Source organism: Vigna radiata, chromosome 7 (genome assembly GCF_000741045.1).
Source record: "Vigna radiata var. radiata cultivar VC1973A chromosome 7, Vradiata_ver6, whole genome shotgun sequence".
NCBI lineage: Eukaryota > Viridiplantae > Streptophyta > Magnoliopsida > Fabales > Fabaceae > Vigna > Vigna radiata.
In genome coordinates this window covers 45,030,344-45,052,774 of record NC_028357.1, presented here as the reverse complement: position 1 = coordinate 45,052,774, position 22,431 = coordinate 45,030,344, and the positions used below count along the sequence as shown (strand labels likewise).

Sequence of the window (22,431 nt, the reverse complement as noted above, 5' to 3'; positions counted from 1 at the left end):
CTTTTTTAGTGGTAAAAGAAATCTAATGAATGATAGACTGAGTTTATTTTATGACAAACTCACAAAATAACGAGTTTTAGACTTTAATTCATTCATATCGTTAGCATTTTTGTGACAATTCAGTGTATAAATTTTGAAGCAAATATTATAAAAGTTTAACTGTTATTATATATAACTATTTATAATCGGGAGATTGCTTAAGAATATTTTTATTAAAAAACAATTAATGGATTTGTTTTTATTGCGAGTAACTCCTTTTTCTTTTTCATTTCTTAGATCTTAAGATTCATTCATTTTTCTTTAAAAAAAAATGTTATTGTTTGATTTTTCGCGCTGTCTATTTTCAATGCATAAGAGAAGCATGTATGCTCAAGTAAATTACATGATTTTTTTTTTAACTTATATATGAATCAAGGCTGACATTCTCTATTTCTTTTCATCTGCGATTACAATACACATATATAATAGTGATCAAACTCCTAATATATATTAAAGTTATTAGTAATTCTTTCTTATATCCATTACTTCTCTTATTTTTTTTACTTCAATATCCTTTTTATTTATTTTCCAGTATAACTAAAAGTGGAATTAATTTTGAAAAGAATTATAATTCAGATCAAATTTACGAGAAACAAAACGATAGTACAGTTGTCACTATTAGGTTTCTTAGAAATGGTATCGTTGCAAGACAAAAAGAAATAAAATTAGTAGTACTAGCAAGTCTTATGCCAATGTAATATTATATAAAATTAATTAAAGACTTCTCAAATTTGTCACCGTAAGTGTTGTGCATTTCAACGGTCAAGGTTTAAAAAATACAAATGAAAATACCAAATAAATGAACATGTAAAATTTAACGTTTCAACTATTAATTCCTCTTGATAAATTCAACCTAGACATGGAAATTATATTTAATCTAACTTGCAATCATTCAATTGCTCAGGATAGCAAAAAAAAATAGTTTTGCAACACTCCTAGTTTTTATTCTTAAGGGTAACAGTGGTGCCATTTGAGAAGATATTACTGCGAAAATGATATGAAATGAGTCACTATATCAAATTATAGAATTTGGCCCCAAAATCATATATGCTAGATCCTGGATGGTAGTATCACAAATCAGCTACAACACCCTCTAGCCATTATGTAAGTATTTCAAAACTGGGTCCTCCTTCCCTGTGCCGCTTTAGAATTCACAAATATTACTAGTTTCATTGGTTTACCTTATGATAGGGGGCTTAAAACAACCAACCATGGGTTTTGGAAACAATGAAAAATGATAACGGTAAAAGTTGAAGTCACCAAATCAGATTTAATAGGATGGCCAAGTTAAGGCTTGAGAGAAAGAGCAAGACCGAACTTAGTGGATGAACTAAAGATCTTCGTGGAGTCATATTCAGCAGACAGAGTTATAAGTGAATTTGGCCTCCATGTTCGTTGACATTGAAAGGCAGCTTTGCCATCGTCACTGAACCGAGTCTTCAAAACTGTCTTGGGATCTATTAACTGTGAGCTCCCAATAGTAAATCTGTTCTCAAAGGTCGAAAACCTGTGCGTCATTTCAGCAGCAACTGTGAATCCATCTGGGCGATCAACATAATGAATGTAAGATGTCTTCAGGGTCTGTCCTTTATCAGCCCTGCATAGTTAATGACATGATGTAAAACATATAACCAAACAAAGCAGATGAACATATTTCTTGAACTGAACAAAAAGCTTTTGCAGAAGGACATCTTCACAAACTCTAAGCAGAAGAGACTGAAAGATTGGAACGAAACCATAAGCACAGACAATTTTGGATACCATACCACCCTCCCATACATTATTTTTAGTAACAAATCTATCTTACATAGTATCCATCAAGAACTCCCCAAAAAAGATTATATTTAAAAGTCACTAGTAAATGAATTTTATATACTGTACTCGGACACTACAGTTTAGAATAATATCGTGTAGCTTCCAGAAAAATACTTCTCCACTTTCAAACGAAAATGAAAAAAGTAAATAAAAGAAAACATAAATTAAGCATTTAACCCCATGCCTTCAAAAATCACCTTCTTTTCAATTGTAGACATCGCAATAAACTATTGAAATAACCCAAGGTTCTTACGAAATTTAAAGTGCACCACGTTAAATTAATTATGGAATAATTATTAAATATTATCCTTGTCAATATATTACAATTAGAGATATAATTATCATTATAGCATCATCATACTATCTTTAATCATCATCTTATAATTTGAGATATGATTATTATCCTATCTATGTATACAAATATTTGAATGGGACAATCTCTACAATAATTCCTTAGAAGCTGGACAAGAAACCCTCAAGGAAAACAAAGATTCCGTAATGCTCATAGAGATGAATGTGATTTCAGATATGCATTCATTACCAACTATTCTAGAATTGCATTGTTTTCACATTCTAAAAACTGTCTATGAATATTAATTTATAAAATTCCATCAGTTGATGTGAGAGCCATTTAGACACAGTCTACAGTTTATCATGAACCCTTATTTAAAAGAAAAAAAACAAAGCTTTCGTTGTTTTATGAAATTCATATGCAATTTGTGAAAGGAATTATCTTTTACCATCGAACTTTATTAATTTAAAAGGTTAGATTTTAAGTATGTTAAATGACTTAAGGGCATAAAACCCTCATCTTAAGGGTATAAAACCCTAACAAGGATTAGAACCTCAAATTTGCGACTAGTTATTATGGAATCATTGGATTTATCATATTTCTTGAGTTATAACAAAGGTCAACACAATTTGTCGGCATGAAACATATGTTATCACAGAGTAAAATGATTCCAGTTCCACATCAGTTCCTGCACAATTTGTTATGGAATCTTTGTTATGTGAATTTTAGGTTTAAGCTTCAAAATTGTGATTTGCTCTCTAGATTAATTTATTTTGTTGTGAACATAGAATTCCATAGTATTATCCTTCAATTAAGGACTTAATTTAAGGATATTTTATAATTGTGCATGGCTTAGATTATTATTCTCTGATGTGTATCTCTCTCAGTTTCCATTACTTTAACGCATCTATCCTGGTATAATAGTAAGAATTTAAGTATTAGTTAAACAATAAAATATCATATCATTATAGTGACTATTGTAAACTTTCATATTACATTAATAATAATTACTCTTTATCCATATATTGTTGTTAGTGTGATTTATTGTTGTAGAATATGCTTTCCTTCGCTTAAGTTAACCAATTTTTGGCATCGTAAACTTGTTTGTTAGGATATCTGTGATATAAGTTATATTACATCTTATTTTGCTTAGGGGTTTTCTTTGACTAAACTTTCTCTTTAAACCATATTGTGTTTCCCTACTGTTGTAATGTTCAGTTTTTCCCTAATTTGTAAGAATCTAAATGGACAAATTACGAGGGCTAAAACAAACAACCAGACAATGACTTCTGAGGTTTGATTAGATTATCACCTCTTTTAGCTTTAAGGAAAATAGTGTAGACAAGTGCATTTACTTGAAGATTAGTGGGAACAATTTCATAATTCCCATCTAACATGTCCATGACATTCTTCTTGCTAGCAATTTGTTGAACCTATTGGCTAAGAAAATTAATAATATACAGCCACTTTGACATGAAGGACCTTCATTAAATGTTTTAGGCATTCATATTTATCACGATAGGTCACGTGACAATTCAGGATAAGAAGGTAGGTATATTGAGAAGATTATCAAGAGGTTCAACATGGAAGTTTGCTCCCTATATGTGCTCCTCCTTTCTAGCTTACTTTTTCCTTTCTCAAAATAAATAAATAACAAACATTATTTCAGAAAAATATTACGTGACTGTTTGTCTAACGCTAACTATAAATTATTGCTATGTTTATAATATTTAAAATTTTATCTAGGCTCTCTGATAGGTCTTCATATATAAGGTTAGAAAACAGAGAAAGGAAAAAAAAAAAAAAAAAAGCAGGTAACTGAAAGACATAATAACAAGACGCCATAACATAAACTTAACACGGCAAAATGTGGCAACAACATTACTTACAGCATAAGTGCTGCGGAGAAATCTGGTTTATTGAAGGTAACTCCAGCATTATATTTTGTGAACGAAGCAGAAGTTGTATTAAATCCAATTTCAGCACCCAGACAAAGATCTTTGCTCCCAATTGCAGCTGAAAGCTCCAATAGAGGGGATGGATTCAAACCAATACTAGAATCAATGGCTGCATGAGGATGAAGGTACTGCACGTCCAGCTGAGATAATATAGCATGGTAAGATGCGTTGTACGAAGGCCAAATTAAATCCATTGCTTACATATTGCCAAGCATAAAAAAGGATGGTCAATTGCAGCAGGCTCCCATTATTGCAGAGTTTAGAAGGGACAAACAATCAAACATTAATAGCCACAGCCCCACCATGAACTGGAGCGGCCGTTTACAGGCTTTACCAAGCTACTCCCCAAATAAAATCAACTTATCCTTATTACCACTCTAAATCCTTACTGGTAAGGTAAATGGTTACCATAAGATAATAGAGAACCTCTATACCACACCTCCCCCCAAAAAGAGAAAATAGAAAAAATTCTTCCTTAAAATTAGATGGTCTGGTGCACAAGTTTATTAACTTGATATTTCTAATTGGAACCAATCTCAATCAAGTGAACAGACTGTATCTAACAATATGCCAACCACATGTTCAGCATAACTCAACGTAATAGGGAATGCATTCCCTTTCGTTGTCTAAAGTTACTTAGATGAAACTTTTACTATAAGTTCCGTGGCTTACTTCTTCTACGCTTTAAGCTCTAGCAGAGTCGTTATATTTATGAAATCCCCAAAGTGCAAAGATCAAATGTAACATTTAAAGTATTTTCAGGAGTAAAAGAATGCAATGCTTTACTTAATTCAGTCTTGTAAACCATGCATTAACATTATCTAGATCTGGGAAATCTAAATTATACCCACCTTCCCTGACTTGTGATCAGGTATGTTGAAGCTCAAAGCAGCTTTTGTACCATGCAAGATATCATTCACAGTCACTTTTGTGGATACCTGGAAAGGTAAATCAGAGAAAGCATCATGGTAGGTTCAACTAGTTAGAAAATATAAAATATTATACTCTACTTTGTTATATCATAGTCATATCTCTCAAGGTTGATAGCCATATTTTCATCTCGTCATTCGATTCCCATTTACCTAGGATTATAATTAGTTTAAATACTGCTATCTGTTGCAGTAGTCAATACAATACTATCCAAAATATTATGATTTATTTATCTTCGTCCCAGTGTACCTAAAACCCCATAATTTCAAGTTTCAACAATGCAAGCGACTGTTTTCAGTTTACATCACATCTTAGAAAGCTTGGACTTTTTGAAACAATTAGTCGTGAACAAATTTAATGTATTAGAAGTAGCAACCAGTGTTTTAAAACAGGACCGGTCAAGACACCTGTTCAATGGTTTAAGCGTAATTGAACCGGTTCTAATAAATAATATACTAATATTATTAAATATAATAAAATAATTTTATTATGTTAAAAACTAAAAATATATCACTGTTTAACTCGTAACATTCAAAATAAATAACAAAATCTAAATAAAAAATATCATAATAAGTATGTTAAATTAATTAAATACAATAATATTCATTAACAATAATAAGTTTCCATGTAATATAAAATTATAAGAAAATAATATATTAAAAATATAAATGACTAAATTATATGCTTTAAAACAAAAAAAAAATAACAGCGAAAAAAATAACTCATCAATGTGTAAATCTCATTAAATATGACTTATTATTTATTATAAACTTTTAAATTTTAAAAGTTTAAAAGATTAAAAAAATATGCTTTTTAAATTAACAGGTCAAATTAGTTCACTGCATAGGGTTTTGGCCAGTTCTCACGGGTTACAAAATTTTCCCGTTTATATAATGACCAGACGAATTACTAGGATGCTTCCCTGTCCAACCAACTCATCCTGTCCGATTGTCAATCAAAACAATGGCAGCAACATTATGTATATATCAAAGGAAGCATATGAGTAGCAGTAGAACTCTATTACTTACATTAGAGTATGTATCAACTTTCACATCCACTGTAGTATTTCCACTCTTGTAGAGCGTACTTATGTCACCAATAAAAACTTGATCCTTCTTCAGTCCTGTTGCTACAAGCCCCTGCCAAATGGAAAAAAGAAATTTGAAATTAGGCAATTCAGACAGAATGATGGACTAAGGGTTGCAGTAACTTAAGTCTATTTGGTAAAATACAAGTTTCCAATTGTTGTCAACATCTTTAGCACTCATAGGAATGCGCAAACAAACCATGAACTGAAAGACGCAAGTTCCCAACTTTTTTTTTAACCCAACTGGCTCAAGAAAGGAGAAAACAATATTCATCCTCTCCCACAGCACTGTACTTGGCAGTACAATTCCATGTTGGGACGAAGTTTAGTTGACACTGAAGTAAATTTTTGTAAGTACACATGGTGAGTTATTAATGATTTCCTTAATATCTTCAGAATTTAGTATATTTGTTTGTTATGTTATATAGGTAAAGCATGATTCCCAATGAAAGATAATAGTTCTCTACGAATCCAGCTGTTAACTTTATCTTGCAACTCTTGATATATGACTAGCAATAAATATAAGGGTTAAATTTTATTTTAGTCCCTAAACTTGTATGCAGAATTAGAATTCATTCATGTTCCAAACTTTGATACATTTTGATCCAAAACTTTAAAATTGAATAAATATAGTCCTTTTAATCTAATTGTGTTAAACTTTTTTGACATATCAAACATGTTTCATGTTTGTATTCGAGTTGTTTATATTGTTTGATAGATTCTAGCTGAAATGCCAATCTAGAACACTGTTTAACAAGCCCAAAAAATTATTATAGTTGGATTAAAAGGACAATATCTATTCATTTTCAAAATTTATGGACCATAATATATCAAAGTTTGAGACATGGATGAATTCTAAATTCATGTCTAAGTTTAGAGACTAAAAATGTAATTCTAAAAATAACTATACACAATTATTAACACTTTTAAGATATGCAAATTATTAACTTATTGACATCACATCAGTCAACTAAGCATTATACTAAATCTATTCATTCTTCCTCTTCCTTTATTTTACTAAATAGTCGAATAACAAAGAAAGATGAAGGAAGGATGTGATGAAATTTTATTGTCATTGACTGTGCGTGTGATTAAGACTACAACATATTCAAGCAAGATGGATTTTATATCACCATCAACTGCAGTGAAAAGCTGAACCCTAAAATAATACAAGTAATTAAAAAGAAATAATAGCAGAGTGGGTTATGCATTACCAATCCAGTGGAGTTTGGAATTGACAGGCTAAACTTGTGGTCAAAGTTGTAATCCTTGTATAAAAGGTCTGCATAGGAACAACATTATTTACAACTTAATGCCACTGGTATATTTTATAAAATTTAGATGTGATTTGACTTGATATGAAATATAGAAAAACCAACAATCTATATTTTCCACCATGTAATCCTTGGACGGATCAATCAGAAAGGGTTTGAAAGTAGAGAAGTTTTATAGACAACTTGTTCGCTAACATTGGAACAAGATCATTTACAGCTTAATGACATAACAAAATGAATATAATATGATTCCTTTGTCATGAATGGCAGATGTCCGAAGGTCAGATTCTAACATGTAATCATGCCATTGCAGCATGTGATGTTGCCATTCCGGCCTCCCTTAACAAATACCCTAGAGCCATTGGCAAAAAAATCCAACATGGCATAACACAAATTAACATCATATGATTCCAAATGCAAACTTACCTCTCGCCCTTTTTCCAATATCAGAAAACGAAGCCGGACCATTGGCCATAATGAATCAGAATGAAATGCACCAAACCCTGTGAAACACAATTATTGTTTGTATTTCATTGTTAATTTCAGAAATAAAACTGAAAAACAAAATAGAGGACATAAACCAATTACAGTGGCAGAACTGTCTCATGCAACCGATGTATGCAAACATCCAAATGCAATATTGTGTACGTAACAAAAGATTAATATTAAAATTATTCAGCAAGTCAGATCATAATATGACCGTGGAAGTGATAAATGTACGAATGAAGAAAAAGAAAAATAACAAGAATACACCATTGGAAGAAACAGGTGCACAACAAGGTAAGATATTCTTGCTTGTAAAATAGTTTCTTATTTCCTATGTCACGAACTCATAAATTAGGATTTAATTCTTTGCAAATTTTAGGTAGATCAGAATTCGTGTTTATAGTTGGACTTCTATTGAAGCCCGTGTGGACAACAACTTCCGGTCAAATTGTGCTATATGGAGAGGCAATAAGACGTAGGGAAGCCATGTGCTACACAGGAGCAAGAAAAGCATAACTAAGGTATGGGAGATGCATCCAATTTTCAGCCAAGCCTAGAGTAGCCTAGGATGTAATTTCAATGGTCAAATTTCCCTCCACTTCTATTTCAAAATCTCATCCAAACATTATATTAGTCTAGAATTAGGATTCACATTTCATTTTCACTTTTGGATAACTCACTTATAAATAACCATCTCCTCCTCTTGCAACTCACTTTTGATATATGAAACACTCGAGAGAATTTTTGGCACTTGTAAGTGTGATTCCATTTCTAGATAGTCTTATATTCTTAGAAAGTCAAGTGGTGATTCGTCCTTGGTGCTTATCTTGGAGAGGAGCATGGATTTTATTCAAAGCAACAAGCCTTGCTTCTTCCATATCTAACTTTCGTCCATCTTTTCCTTATTTATTTGAGTTCTTATTTCTTTCTAGTTGTTCTTGTTCAGTCACTTTCTCCTATAATCAACTTTATTCATAATTTATGTTGTTTCCTTCTCTACTAGGTTCATATGTCTTGTATTTCAATTTGTTCGGTTTAGTTTATTCTTAGCTCCATTCTATTTGGTGTATTTGAATCCTAGTTTTATTCTTGTGCTGGATACTAATTCTATTCTTGTTCTTAATTCTCTGTATAAGGAATCATGGATTTAAGTCTTTAAAGAATATATTCATGACTTGAGACACGGATGAGATTCAGCTCTTGTTCGATTCATGTTTCATATGCCTATGACTTCCCATGAATATATGATGTTTATCAGGAAGGGTCGTGGAATCAGCTATGAGCTTTATGCAACTATGCACTACTGCATACTTGTCAATTTAGGTGTAAACCGTGAACATAATCAATAAATTGATCATGGAAAAGATTAAAAAAAAAAGGCTCTAAGCAATCCCCTGTGACTAATTAGGATTTAGGACAAAGTTGAAGCCGCTGAAATAACACTAATGCACATGAATTTTAATTTGTACTCTAATTGGACCGTCCCAATCGTATTCTGACCGAGTAGTTGGATCATCACTGCCAACCATTTCACCCAAAACTACTTGAGGATGAGGGATGGTGTCTGCTCCCAACCGTAATGCTGGGATACTCACGAACCCCTCCCTAAACTCTTGCGCGAGAATTGCATAAGGTGAACCAATCCATTTAGACAGGAATATTTGCCCTAACGTGGGAAGATTGGCAAAATTGAATACATTTAGGCTGGAATCTAAACTTAACGGAGGTATACTAGACTGGAAAACTACCCATGTGGAAAAGCATTTAGGCTCCTTCAAGCTACCCCAAACTTAACCGCTGCTATATTGAAAACGCGACACCTAAATCCTTCACTGCAACCACGGGTGTTTATTTTTTTCAATATGATTACAATTTCGCCTCACCAAGTTAATTTCGGGACAATCAACAAAATCAATCCAGGACATTCATATTATCGTAAGCAATTAATATGTGTTCATAGAAACTTAATGACACACAAAACTGACATTGTGAATTTGAGCAGAACAAGTGCATTATTTTCACGCGAAAATCAAACTAGAGAAGAAAAAAATATATAGTTCACTAACCCGTGTTAAAATAAAGCACTACAGGTTCTCCATAAACTCCACTAGTTCGCTAAGAAACACTACATAATCAAACTACTGCGCATCGCATCTTTTAATTTTATAAGCACCAGATGCTCGACAAAATACCCAAACGAAAATAAACAACTCTATCGTGCACAAACTATCGCGGAGTCGAAAGCAAACCAATATCAAGAGATCATGAGTAGGGGGGAAAAACGGAATGAATCTGAAAAGTGATTATGATAGGAGGAAATGATTGCAACGTAATGATGCAGAAGCCTTACAGAGAAGATATGATGAGTGAAGCCGAGAGAAAACGACGCGCCGCCGCCAAAGAAAGAGTGGAATAGAGTCGTTGTCTCTCTCTCACAAGCAGCAGCACTGGTGCAAACTCTGTGTGGGCTGCGGAAGAAAACGCAATGTTCTGGGTCTCAACACAACTCACAAACACTGCTGACGTGGCCTCCCTAGACCTACTACTCACTCACACCTCTTAAAAAAAAGGAATATCACTGTAAACCTCATTGGTTGGTGAGAATGCCCTAACTCAATTTGCACTTTTTGAATAAAAAATAAAAAAATATTTAATTGAAACGATTGAAGATAATAATAATACTGTAAACCTCATCATTTTTTATATATATATATATATATTTTTTAACTTGACCTCGCTCTTGACGCCACTGGTTAGCAATGGCCCCATTCGGAATTTGTCCCACTTTGGTTGGCTCTGGTTAGCTTTGGTATGCTCACATTGGTCCAGGTTGTCATCCACAATTATTTACCCTTCTTCTAATAAAATATATTTTAACCTACGTGAAGTAAAATTTTATTTATTATTAATTTAGTTAAAAATTATATTAGAATATCATTTTGTTAACTTTATTTTAAATTTACTTAATAAAAATGATTTATTTTTTATATAAATTATAATATCTCACTTTATTAACTCATAAAAACAAGTAAAATAAAAATAATCTTATTCCAATAGCAATAAAATAAAAAAAAGTAACTGAAAATTTAATAACTTTAAATGCTTAATAAATAAATAAAAGATTAATGAAAATTTAATTAAAAATACTCAAATTTATAAATAATTAAGAATTAATTGAGTTATATTTAAAATTGTTTGTTTTGTTAATGATTTCATTTGAAAGAAATTTCATTTTTTATTTTTAATGTTATTCTATTTCGATTTTTTTAAAATGATGTTACTAAAACATATAATCTGTTTCGTTAGCAAATAGAGATTAGCTCGTTGTTACGTTTCAGAATGGAGAAATTAATTACTTTTAAAAAAAGGTTCATTAATGTTAAAAATGTTTGTTTGTCATTATTGAATTTTCCGATATTTTTACGGGCAATTTAATGGTTTTCCATGAAGTTGAAAAGTATGTATTTTAATGCTTTATTTACCTTTTTAAATAATGTTACAAAAACAAAGTTTTCTATAAATGATTTATAGTCAAGTTTTTTTCTTCTCAGAAAATATTTCATTGAAAGAGGTAATAGTTTAATTAATACAATAACACCTCAACTTTGTAGAATTACCTTTATAATTATAGCATTGATAAAAAAAAAACATAAATAAATATAAGTGTATAAAATGTATTTATAATACTTCACATAAAAATCTAAATTAATTTTTTAAAATATAGTTCACATTTTACCGATTAAATAATATATATAAAACCAAAATTATATATTTAAATAACAATTCTTCATTATTCAACTTTTATCATTCATATATTTCTTTGTCTCTTATATTTACATTACCTTATAATATAAGACTGTAGAAAGGAAACAAATCACAACATAACACACGATAAAAAAAAGTTATAATAAATTTAAATCATACTACTTATTAGTTAAACATTGTGTAATGAGACCCTAATTTCTCGATTCACACATCATATTCAAATCATCAAATGTCTAAAACATGTTATACAAACAAATCCCTCATGATGTATCCACAACTAGATATATGACTTTATCTTGGAGGACAAGTGTATTAAGTAAAATTTTGTGATTCTGTATTTGTCAACACTCACTTTTGTTTCTTGCGAGAGTTATAAATGTATCATGATTAAACAACGCTCGTCTTAGAGAGTATGATAAAATAAACTACATATTTTTTAGATCATATCTCTTACGCAATTCGAAATAAAAATCTCTTTCGTCTCTCACAACCAATGAAACTTTAACACGACCTCTCTCTCATACTATGACTATGTTCCCTAAAATTTGTCTAATAAATATCCTCTTGTCCAACGAGTCAAGCACATATCTCGTTTTTTACTTTTTTCTATGCTCATCCATCTTTTTACTTACCTAGCGAACCAAAACATTAACACCAATTGGCTAATTCACTTAACCAGTGGTAGTTCAATCGATGAGTAAAATTATGAAACTTTCTCGACTGTAGATTATGTATTCTCACTCAACAAGTCACATGCTTTTCCAAAGAGTCTACATAATTATATAATTATGTTGAACTAGTTATGATAAATTGTGTTCCTAACTAATAAACCTAAACACTTCACTAAATTGTTAAATCAATATCATCACATATTACGAATGTTTAAATTTAAACTAGTTTCACTCATCTAGTGTAAAAAAACTTGACTCGAGATGTTTCCATAGTTTTAATTCTAGTCAAAGATATTTTAACCTCCTACATAGACATTGGAATCATAAATTTAAATATAATGATTATGGCTAAACAAATATTTACTTCAAGTTATTTTGAATCACATACATAGAATCACATGTGTCTCACAATGTTAAATTAACTAAAAAAAGAAGAAAACATATTTTTACTTTATTTTAGATTTTAACCCATAAAAAATATAAATCTATCTGATCATAAATTCACTAGTGGTCTTCTATTGTCAAACAAATACAAGACTAAATAAAAATAAATAAAAAATTTAAGAACAAGTTTCTAAAAATGATATTTTTTATAAAATAAAACTCGTAAAATCTATGTATAGTTAATCTTTTTTTAAATAAAACAAGAAATTATCATCTATTAAAATTTATATATTCCTTAGACCATTTTCTAAGTGATTACGAATATAATGTTTTTTACTAAACCATTTAACGTGATAAACAAATTAAATATTTTGACGAAAGTAATACTTTAGTGATTTTTTCAAAAACTTATATAAATATTTTGATTATTACCAACTAAATATGATTTAGTGGTTTTTATGAATTTTAACACAAGACTAATAATTGTTGGATATTTAAAAAAAAAAATTCTGCCATATGTTACTTTTTGTTTTTGTTTAGATTAAAGAGTGGAAATTAAAGGTTCTATAATTACATTTGGATTTACTTAAAAAAAAAACAATTTAAGTTTAGTTTGCGTAAAACTATATTTTGAAGCAGATTTTGTAAAAGATCTCTACAGTTGTAATTTTTCTCATAACGAAATTTTGAAACTTGTGTGTTGTAAATATTACGTGTATCCAAATATGCATTTAGGATTTGGATAATCTGCGTTTTAGTAATGATTAAAACTATATATCGTGTTGCTTTACTTTGTTATATTATTATAGTTCTTTTACGTTGTGCTTGAAAAGATGCAGTCCAACACTGGGACGAGCCTTTTTTAATGAATGTAAGCGAATTGTTAGAGAAGCATAGATGCAGTCCAATCAATCGTTTTCACATTATGCAGTGCACTGTACTTCTGCAGAACATCGCAGAGTGAAAACAGACAAGACTATAGTGCTGATGAATTCTAAACAAGTGAACGCTCACAAATCTTTAACATGATATTTTTCCATGTTAGGAAGAAATGAAAAGAAAATCCCCATTTGAATTCACTTATTTCTCTTGTTAGGTCCATTACAATATCCTTCAAAACTCAAATTCACCACCACAACAATCATAGACCAGGAACGTTCAAAATTGCACATAGAAACAACAAATCAAGAAAAAAAATCGCACCTTGCAAGTTAATAACGTTCCCTCTATTCTGTTTCTCAACAAATGAAATCAGATATTGTAACATTAATTATTACTATCATCATATATATAATAAAAATAAATAAAATAACGAAATGTGGAGAATGAAAATCAGTAAACTAAGGTATATGATATAACTTGGATGGCTTCAAAGAATGGGTGTGATTGAAAAAGGAGAGAGTCCGAATCCACTTCTCTTGATTCTTCAACAAATGAACTGCAATAGTGTCATTCCAAAGCTCGTGGCTACAAACGGAGGGTGGATCAGGGTAGTTGTACATAGACCACTTAGCATTGTACCTATTCTTTCCACGCCTAGCCCATCGCATCCAATCTCCAAACACCTTATCCTCTGGGCCCTCCACGTGTTTCTTCGGAATATCAGAGCCGTAGATCCACTCCACGATGTCCCAGGACACCACAAACCCCATCCCAGACATGTAGTGTTTGAAGGGGTCCATGCTACCACAGGGTATCACGAACCCATAGTATAAATCCTCCCTCGGCAACGGCCTCAACGACCCCACCAAACTGTTAATTCTCACGTACGTGTCATCATCCGCTTTCATCACGTAGTGGTAGGGAGGGTAGGGCCCCACACCGCTCGTGTCGTTGAACATCTCCGGCAGGCTCCTGAAGAACGTCGACGTTTTGCCCCTGTTCATGTTCTCGGTGCAGTTCAGGATGATGATGTCGTCGTGAAGCATGATCTCCATCGCCACCATCACTTTCTGGTCCTCTTTTGTGAGATTGCAGAACACGAACTTCACATCCACTTTCGCGCCCTCCCAGGTTTGTGTGCCGTACACGAGGCGCAGGAAGTGTCGTCGTAGGTACTGGTCGGGGAGGGTCAGAACGGATATCAGGATTCTAAGGTCTTCTGATTGGTTTTCTGTGGGTGCAGTTTCGTTTGAGAGAGCACATCGACCCAACCTCAGTAAGCTACTGAATCGAACTTCGTTAATTGCTGCGAACAAGCAGAGGAAGAAGATGACCGTGAAACAAGAGCAGACGAATCGCCCCCGGTTGGGCTTTGAGGACTTGGAACCCATTGTGTTTTCAAGCTTCACAAAAGAAAATGCCATTTGTAGTGTAGGGAGTTTCTTAGATGCAACGCATGGGAGGACATTTTCGTGCTACTACGATTTCCCTTTTGACTTCTCCTCTTCTAAAGTAAATTTTCAGTAACTCAAATCTATCACTTTTTTTTTTTTTTTTTTTATGGGTAGTATTGAGCAAGTTGAAATATTAATTAGATGGTGGAGTTGGGCCTGAACGTTGGGCGCGTGCAATTGTGGAGTGTGGTTTGCTTGGTAAAGTGGTTTGGTCAACTTTTCGTAATTAGGCGTATTTGCATGAACAAAGGTGGCTTCTGCATCATTCACGCCATACTTGATTATGATGCAAGTAACGCCATTGACTACCAAATAATTCTTTAAGCTCCTAAGTTAAAATATCAGAAACTCTCTTTATTTATTCAATAGATTTTAGATGCTAATTACGATTAAGATACGAAGGGAAAAGAATAAATATAAAAAAAGTTAGCTAAAATGTTGTCTTAGGCAGTGTTTAATGAATATTATAATTCTTAAAATGTTATTAGAAAAAAAAAAAGAAAAAAAAATTCTAGCAGCTTGAGGTATTGTTTCCCTCGTGCTGGCATAACGTGAAATTCATGAAACTCCACTTTTTCAGCATAGTTAAGAAAAATGGAATAAACAATACTTTTGTGACGGTGGCAGATCCGTTACCCCTTAATTGTTAAAGGAAGGATCCTTTTCAGCATAAAAAGGAATTACGTGTTTTGCTTAGAAATTGCTTATAAATGTTGAAAACAAAATGTTCACAACCTTTTTTTTTAATAATTATCTAACAACTCCTTTCAAATGATAAAATATTGTATTCAGATAATGATATATAATAATAATACTAACTAAATATTTAAATAAAATACTTATATACTTAATTATAATATGATTATATAAAATAATTCAAATATCATGGCTAATTAAAATTTCATTGCATGTTAATGTTAATTCTTTTTTAATTGAACGAGTAGAAATCTGACTTTAGTCTTTTTTAAATCAAATATAATTTGTTAATGATGTTGAACGCTAGAGTTAATGATATTGAACTTGAAAGTTAACGGTTTAGATTAAAATAAAATAAAAAATCGTATTTCATCATCCAATTTCGGACAGTGGAATCAAAACTCAGTTGTAAGGGAAAATTTTGATTTTGAAATTTTGAATAATTAATATTAGAAAGTATTCAATATTGGACTGTCCCTGTTATTTAAAAAATTTGAAGGTAAATCGAATTCACTAAAATCCAAAAAGATCAATGTACCAATTATTCTAAATTATCTAACATATGATTACACACCTTCTCTTTTCCCTTAAACTCCATAAGGTCTCGTTTGAGATGACATAAAATTGATAACATCTATAAATTAATGGTTTAAATTTAATAAAAACCAGCTAAACGATGGTATTCAGTGCTTCCATTCAAACTACCATTTTATAAAATAAAATTAAATAAAAATACATTTAATTGTCTTCTTTTCTGGACACTTCTTTTTCGAATAATACAGTGTCTTCTGACCATAACCAATTGGTTTAATCTTCTCTACAGGTTTAGTTTGACTCTTCAAAGGTACCTTCTGATCCTATATCTGATAATACTAATTTAGATGAAATTGATTCTTGTCTGCCTGAAACCACCAACATACCAAACACTGAGTCTGCTACTGATCAATATAATCTTCCACCTCGTTCTAACTGTGGTCAACCTCCAGCTAAATATGAACCAGACCTCCAAACCAAAGTTAAATATCCCATTAGTAAATATGTGTCATCTCACAGGTTATCTCAATCATATGCATCATTTGTATCTTAATTATCTTCAATTTCTATTCCTAGTAATGTACATGAAGCTTTGGCAGATCCTAGATGGACCAAAGCAATGGTTGAGTAGATGACAGCTTTAGAAAAAAATAACACTTGGGATCTTGTGTCCTTACCAAGAGGGAAGAAAACGGTGGGTTGCAAATGAGTATTTACAATTAAGCATAAAGTTAATGGAACTATTGAGAGGTATAAAGCACGACTTGTGGCTAAAGGTTACACTCAGTCTTATGGTGTAGATTACCAAGAGACGTTTGCACCGGTAGCCAAGCTCAACACGGTGAGAATACTTTTGTCCCTAGCAGCAAACCAAGATTGGCCTCTTCTACAATTTGATGTGAAAAATGCTTTCCTACATGGAGAAAATTCAGAAGAAATTTATATGGATTCTCCACCAAGTATGACAGATTCAACTAGAATGAAGGTTTGCAAATTAAAGAAGACACTGTATGGATTAAAACAATCTCCTAGAGCATGGTTTGGAAGGTTTACTAAGTCTATGAAGGTGTTTGGCTATAGAGCAAGTAACTCTGATCACACCTTATTTTTGAAGAGAAGAAAAGAAAAAATTACAGCTTTGATTATATATGTAGATTACATGATTGCTACAGGAAATGACCAATATGAGATCTCTAGTTTACAACAATACCTTGCATCTGAATTTGAGATGAAACAACTTGAAAATCTCAAATATTTTCTGGGTATTGAAGTAGCTAGACCAAAACATGGTATTTTCTTATGCCAAAAAAATATACTATTGACTTACTATCTGAAATTGGACTGCTTGGGAGTAAACCAACTAATACACCAATTGAACAAAATCATAAACTCTTTCAATGCTCAAATTCAGCAAGCACAGACAAAGGGAGATACCAAAGACTGGTAAGAAAATTAATTTATTTGTGTCATACACGTCTAGATATCACCTATGCAGTGAATGTTGTTAGTCAATTTATGCATGACCCACGAAAGCTTCATATGGATGCTGTTGAGAGGATTTTGAGATATTTGAAGTTCGCTCCTAGTAAAGGAATTTTGTTCTCAACTCATGAAAACTTGAAGGTATAAGGGTTCACCAATGCAGATTGGGTAGGTTCAAAAAATGATAGAAGATCTACCTCTGGATACTTTACTTTTGTAGGAGGAAATCTTGTAACATGGAGGAGTAAAAAACAACATGTAGTAGCAAGATCTAGTGCTGAAGCATAATTTAGAGGCATGACACTAGGTGTATGTGAACTTTTGTGGATTAAAAATGTGCTATCAGATTTGAGATTAAAACCAAATGAAGCTATGAGTTTGTACTGTGACAATACTTCGGCTATAGCAATTGCTCATAATCTTGTGCAACATGATAGAACAAAGCATGTGGAGATTGATAGACATTTCATCAAAGATAAGATTAAAGCTGAAATAATTTCCTTTCCTTTTGTAAGATTAGAGTTGCAGTTGGCTGATGTTCTCACCAAATGAGTGTCAAGAAGATTGTTTAACGAATCTCTATTCAAGTTGGGAATGTGTGATATCCATACACCAACTTGAGTGGAGGTATTAATATATGTCAAATATTCTATTAATGGATATTAGACAATCAAATATTGTGTTATTTATAATTTAGATATTATTATAATTTGTACATATTTGTGCACTTGTCATTTTCTTTAATAGATGAAGTATTATAGGATCCTTATATGTATATACATGATACTCTACTCTTTTAAAATAATATATTATTCTTTAAACCTTCTATTATTAATAACATTGTGAAATATCTTCAATCAAATGAAATATAATTTAGTTAGAATCATGTTATTTTTTTTCATCCTATTATTTCATGGTATCATATCATATCATATTTACTAAACAAGCTTTTATCATTTCACATAGCGGAACAAAACTTTACATGTATTAAGAGAGAAAAAATATTAATGGAATGACTTTTAAGCGGAACTTTATATTATTTGGATGGGTGATTTTAACAATGATGAAATAAAGTGATTATTTTATTTTTTTTCATATATGAGAAAGTGAAGGAAAAAATGTATAGAAAAAACAATTTCATATTTATAATCAAGTTAAAATTATATAAAAAAATTTATACTTGTTTCGGTAAAAAGTTTAAAATCCTGAAAGATAAAAGATTTAGAAAATTCTCGAGTCAAAGTAAATAACATTAAGACAATTCATTCGCTGTGAGTTACTATATTTTAATTATAAGTAAAAACATTACAAATTGTTTATTCTATGAAACATTAAAAAATATTCCAAACACAAATGATAATAACAAAATACAAAAATAATAACCAAGTATAAATCTTTTATCTTTGGTTATAATATCTCCTATATTATATTATGGGTTAATAAAATCTCATATGCTCACAAAATGAATTTAGGTCCAACCATAAACTTTAAACCAACTTTTAAACATTCTATATTTATTTGAGTATCGCATTGATTATTTAATATTTAATTAATTTTTAGTTAATAATGTTTTAAAATATGAAAAGAGATTTTTCTTTAAACAAATCCTCTTCTCACTTGCTCTATTTTATTCGCGTATTAAATTATCACGTTTTATAGAATTATAGCCATTTTCTTAAAAATTCTCCCAATAATATATTTAATCCAGGTGAGGTCAATGCTGACCATTTTCTCAATATTAACAATCTGGGAAAAAGATGTTTAAAATAATCATAAAACTTTATTTTATGAATATATTTTCCCTGAGATTTAAATATAACGAGTCTAATATTTCCCAATGACATAATTGAAAAGTCCTTATACAACATTTTCTTAATATTTTTTGAAGAAAAATGTATATAAACGAAAATGCATACATTTAACACTTAATAACAATAAAAACATATTTAATAAATTATATTCAATAATTAAAGCAAGTCAGAAATGTAACAGAGATTTATTGTTATTATTATGATCGTAAAAAAATAAAAATATTCATACGCATTATAGAGTAAGGAAAATAACAAAAAGAGTTGTTGTAGTATTGTTTTTTAATGACAGGCTGGCAAGCCCATCAACCTAAATCGGACCATTAGAAATCCAAAAGCTCGAAGTTAAACCAACAAAAATATCATTTTTAGGTGACACCAATACCATCAATAACGTGTTTTTTTAGTAATCGTCTTGGATCACTCCAAGAGTAATAAAAGATAATGAGACACGATAAGACTAATTAAACACAATTAATTAAATTATATGACATAGATTTACAAAAGCATTTTCGGCTTTGCAAGAATAAATGTTAATATCCATAATTTTCTAAGTAAATTATTGATGAAATAGTCTGTTTATGAACTAATTTGTAAATGTGTTACTCATTAATTGATTTGTTGGATAATTAATCTAAAAAATACTGTAAAAGTGGATGTCCAAGCCAAATTGAACTAAAAACAATTTGTTGTAAATGATGTAGAACTTCATGCTCATGCTTTCTTCAACTCTTGAAGTTCTTTTAATAGAGATTTTACTGGATTTTTCAATCTCAAATTGAGGCTCCAAGCTAACCTACTTATGTTCTAAAAAATCATACAATAATAAAAGAAAAATGTACATTTATATGATTTATACAAATTAAAAATAAAGAAAACAATATCAATATTTTATTCTTTCAAAATAATAAAGTCATCATAGTTGAGACTTCATCTTCTTTTATTTACTTAACCACGAGTTTTGTGGTTAATGATTTTCATCATACTAAATTAGTTGTAATAAAATGAATGAATATTCATATTTTAGTCGTAATGAAATGAATGAATATTCACATTCAGAATTTATAAATACGCTTTTAATGTATTTGAAATGAATGAATGTTCATATGTATAAATGTAAAAACATATTGAAACTCAAAATATCCAGTAAGAATAAATTTGTGAATTTTATTAAAACACTTAAGGAATCACGCGTAGGAAAATAATTTCATTAAGTAGAAAGACATATGTAAATAAGAGCTTAACATCTCAATATAAAACATACCATAAATATGTTTAGGTATCTCAAAAATTGCATTTACAAATACTTAACAGAGGATAAGTTAAATAAAAAGTTATCATAAATGGCATCTTATTTTTATTACCAACAACCAATATTATTTTCACTATCTTCCTTGTTTTTAGCTGGAGAATACAAGATATAATACTTCAATAGTCAAATCAGGTAGTGTTATTTTTCTAGTTTTAAGCTTGAGATCCTATAGTTTTTACAAATAATTAAACAGACCTAAATTTTATTTTTAAAAATGTGCCTTTTTTTTTATATAATACGGTTTTTATTCACGAACTTATATTTAAAACATTATCAAATTATCCAAATCCATATTCACTTAAACATCGCCATTCTGGCATTAAAAAATCGTTTTAAGTTATTTTCATAATAGTTTTCCTTATCGGAATTGGATACCTCTGTTCCTTCTGATACGTACTCAATATTTTTACCTTTGAAGTTTATAACATATTATGGTATCGAACTAAACTATTGCTATAAAATTATATTATAAGAAAACCAAAGCAATTTGTGACGTGGTTTAGTCATATTATATAGTAACATATTTTTTCCAGTTCTCGTTGCCATCCACGTACATGTTATCTCAGACAAAAAAATTAGCATTAGTACAGTACAAACGTAGTCTCTCTGTTTCAGGCTATCATGTTTTTTTTTTTTTTTTTTTTTTTCCAGTTTATAGGTATTAAAAAATAAATCTAAATTTCAAAAACACCTTATATTTTAGTTTTTCTGTTATCTAATCATACATTTTACAGTAAAATCCATTTTAAAGAAAGAGAATTAACTTCTGATAAATCATCAATAGTTTGTACATGTTTGGAGAAGAAGAAAAAAAAGCCCCTCATATAATTTTCATATTTTATTTTTATTATACAGGGACGATGAGAAAGAAAAAAATACACAAGAGAAACAGGAACAACTAACAAAAACATCATATGTTCCCAGCTTCTTGTAATCGCTGCAAATCGTAAAAAAAGATCAAAACAATCTCAAGAATCCAAAACTTTACAAATGTAAGGGGAAAATAGGCACACTTTTTTGTACACGTTCCTCTGGTGATCAACGCAAAGTGAAAAATGGAGATCTTCCATTAGAAGAAATCCAAAGAGAATTAATCAGGGAGAGACCAAGTCAAGACTATTTTCCCTGCAATAACGTAGCTGCAGTGAGATTTGTCTCTCCATCTGAAGCTGTCGTCTGAAATTGGTTATGAACATCTCTGCTCTCTTATCAATATCATCATCCGAGGGACAGCTTATGGTCCTCTGAAGGGTGTGCGCAGGAGGAGAAATCAAACCCTCCGAATCCGTTTCCTCCGATGAAGAAGGAGCGCACATCATCAACCCTGGTCGATCGTTGAAACTAATCTGGCGTTTGCTCATAGAAACGCGTCGGAGAATGTTCGCCGCATGCCATGCGTGGCTGAGCACGGTGGCGCTCAGCAGGAGCTTCACCTTGTTCACGGCCATTCTGAGGCGGCTCAGTAGAGACTTTTTGTGCGAGTTCATGTTATTGTTGGTCATTGTTGAAGGCGAAATGAATGAGATAATAGTTTTCGTAAAGTTGCTATCGTTGGTGAAAGA

At 30.9% G+C, this 22,431-nt stretch overlaps 3 protein-coding genes across 3 annotated transcripts; all 3 read right to left on the bottom strand.

Annotated features, from left to right (window-relative positions):
• Positions 1-1,032: 1,032 nt before the first annotated feature.
• On the bottom strand, positions 1,033-10,445 carry LOC106765516 (mitochondrial outer membrane protein porin 6). The gene is made up of 7 exons (XM_014650171.2): positions 10,232-10,445; positions 7,822-7,898; positions 7,336-7,403; positions 6,063-6,173; positions 4,956-5,042; positions 4,036-4,244; positions 1,033-1,636 (listed from the first exon to the last, which is right to left on the bottom strand). Exons 2-7 carry the CDS (start codon positions 7,868-7,870, stop codon positions 1,327-1,329), a joined length of 834 nt encoding a protein of 277 aa, XP_014505657.1. The 5' UTR covers positions 7,871-7,898; positions 10,232-10,445; the 3' UTR covers positions 1,033-1,326.
• Positions 10,446-13,935: 3,490 nt separating this feature from the next.
• On the bottom strand, positions 13,936-15,041 carry LOC106766492 (beta-1,3-galactosyltransferase 6). The gene has a single exon (XM_014651216.2). The coding sequence runs from the start codon at positions 15,005-15,007 to the stop codon at positions 14,042-14,044; it is 966 nt and encodes a 321-aa protein (XP_014506702.1). The 5' UTR covers positions 15,008-15,041; the 3' UTR covers positions 13,936-14,041.
• A 6,570-nt stretch (positions 15,042-21,611) lies between these two features.
• On the bottom strand, positions 21,612-22,394 carry LOC106767809. Its single transcript, XM_014652759.2, has one exon. It carries the CDS (start codon positions 22,369-22,371, stop codon positions 21,964-21,966), a length of 408 nt encoding a protein of 135 aa, XP_014508245.1. The 5' UTR covers positions 22,372-22,394; the 3' UTR covers positions 21,612-21,963.
• Between the last annotated feature and the right edge of the window lie 37 nt (positions 22,395-22,431).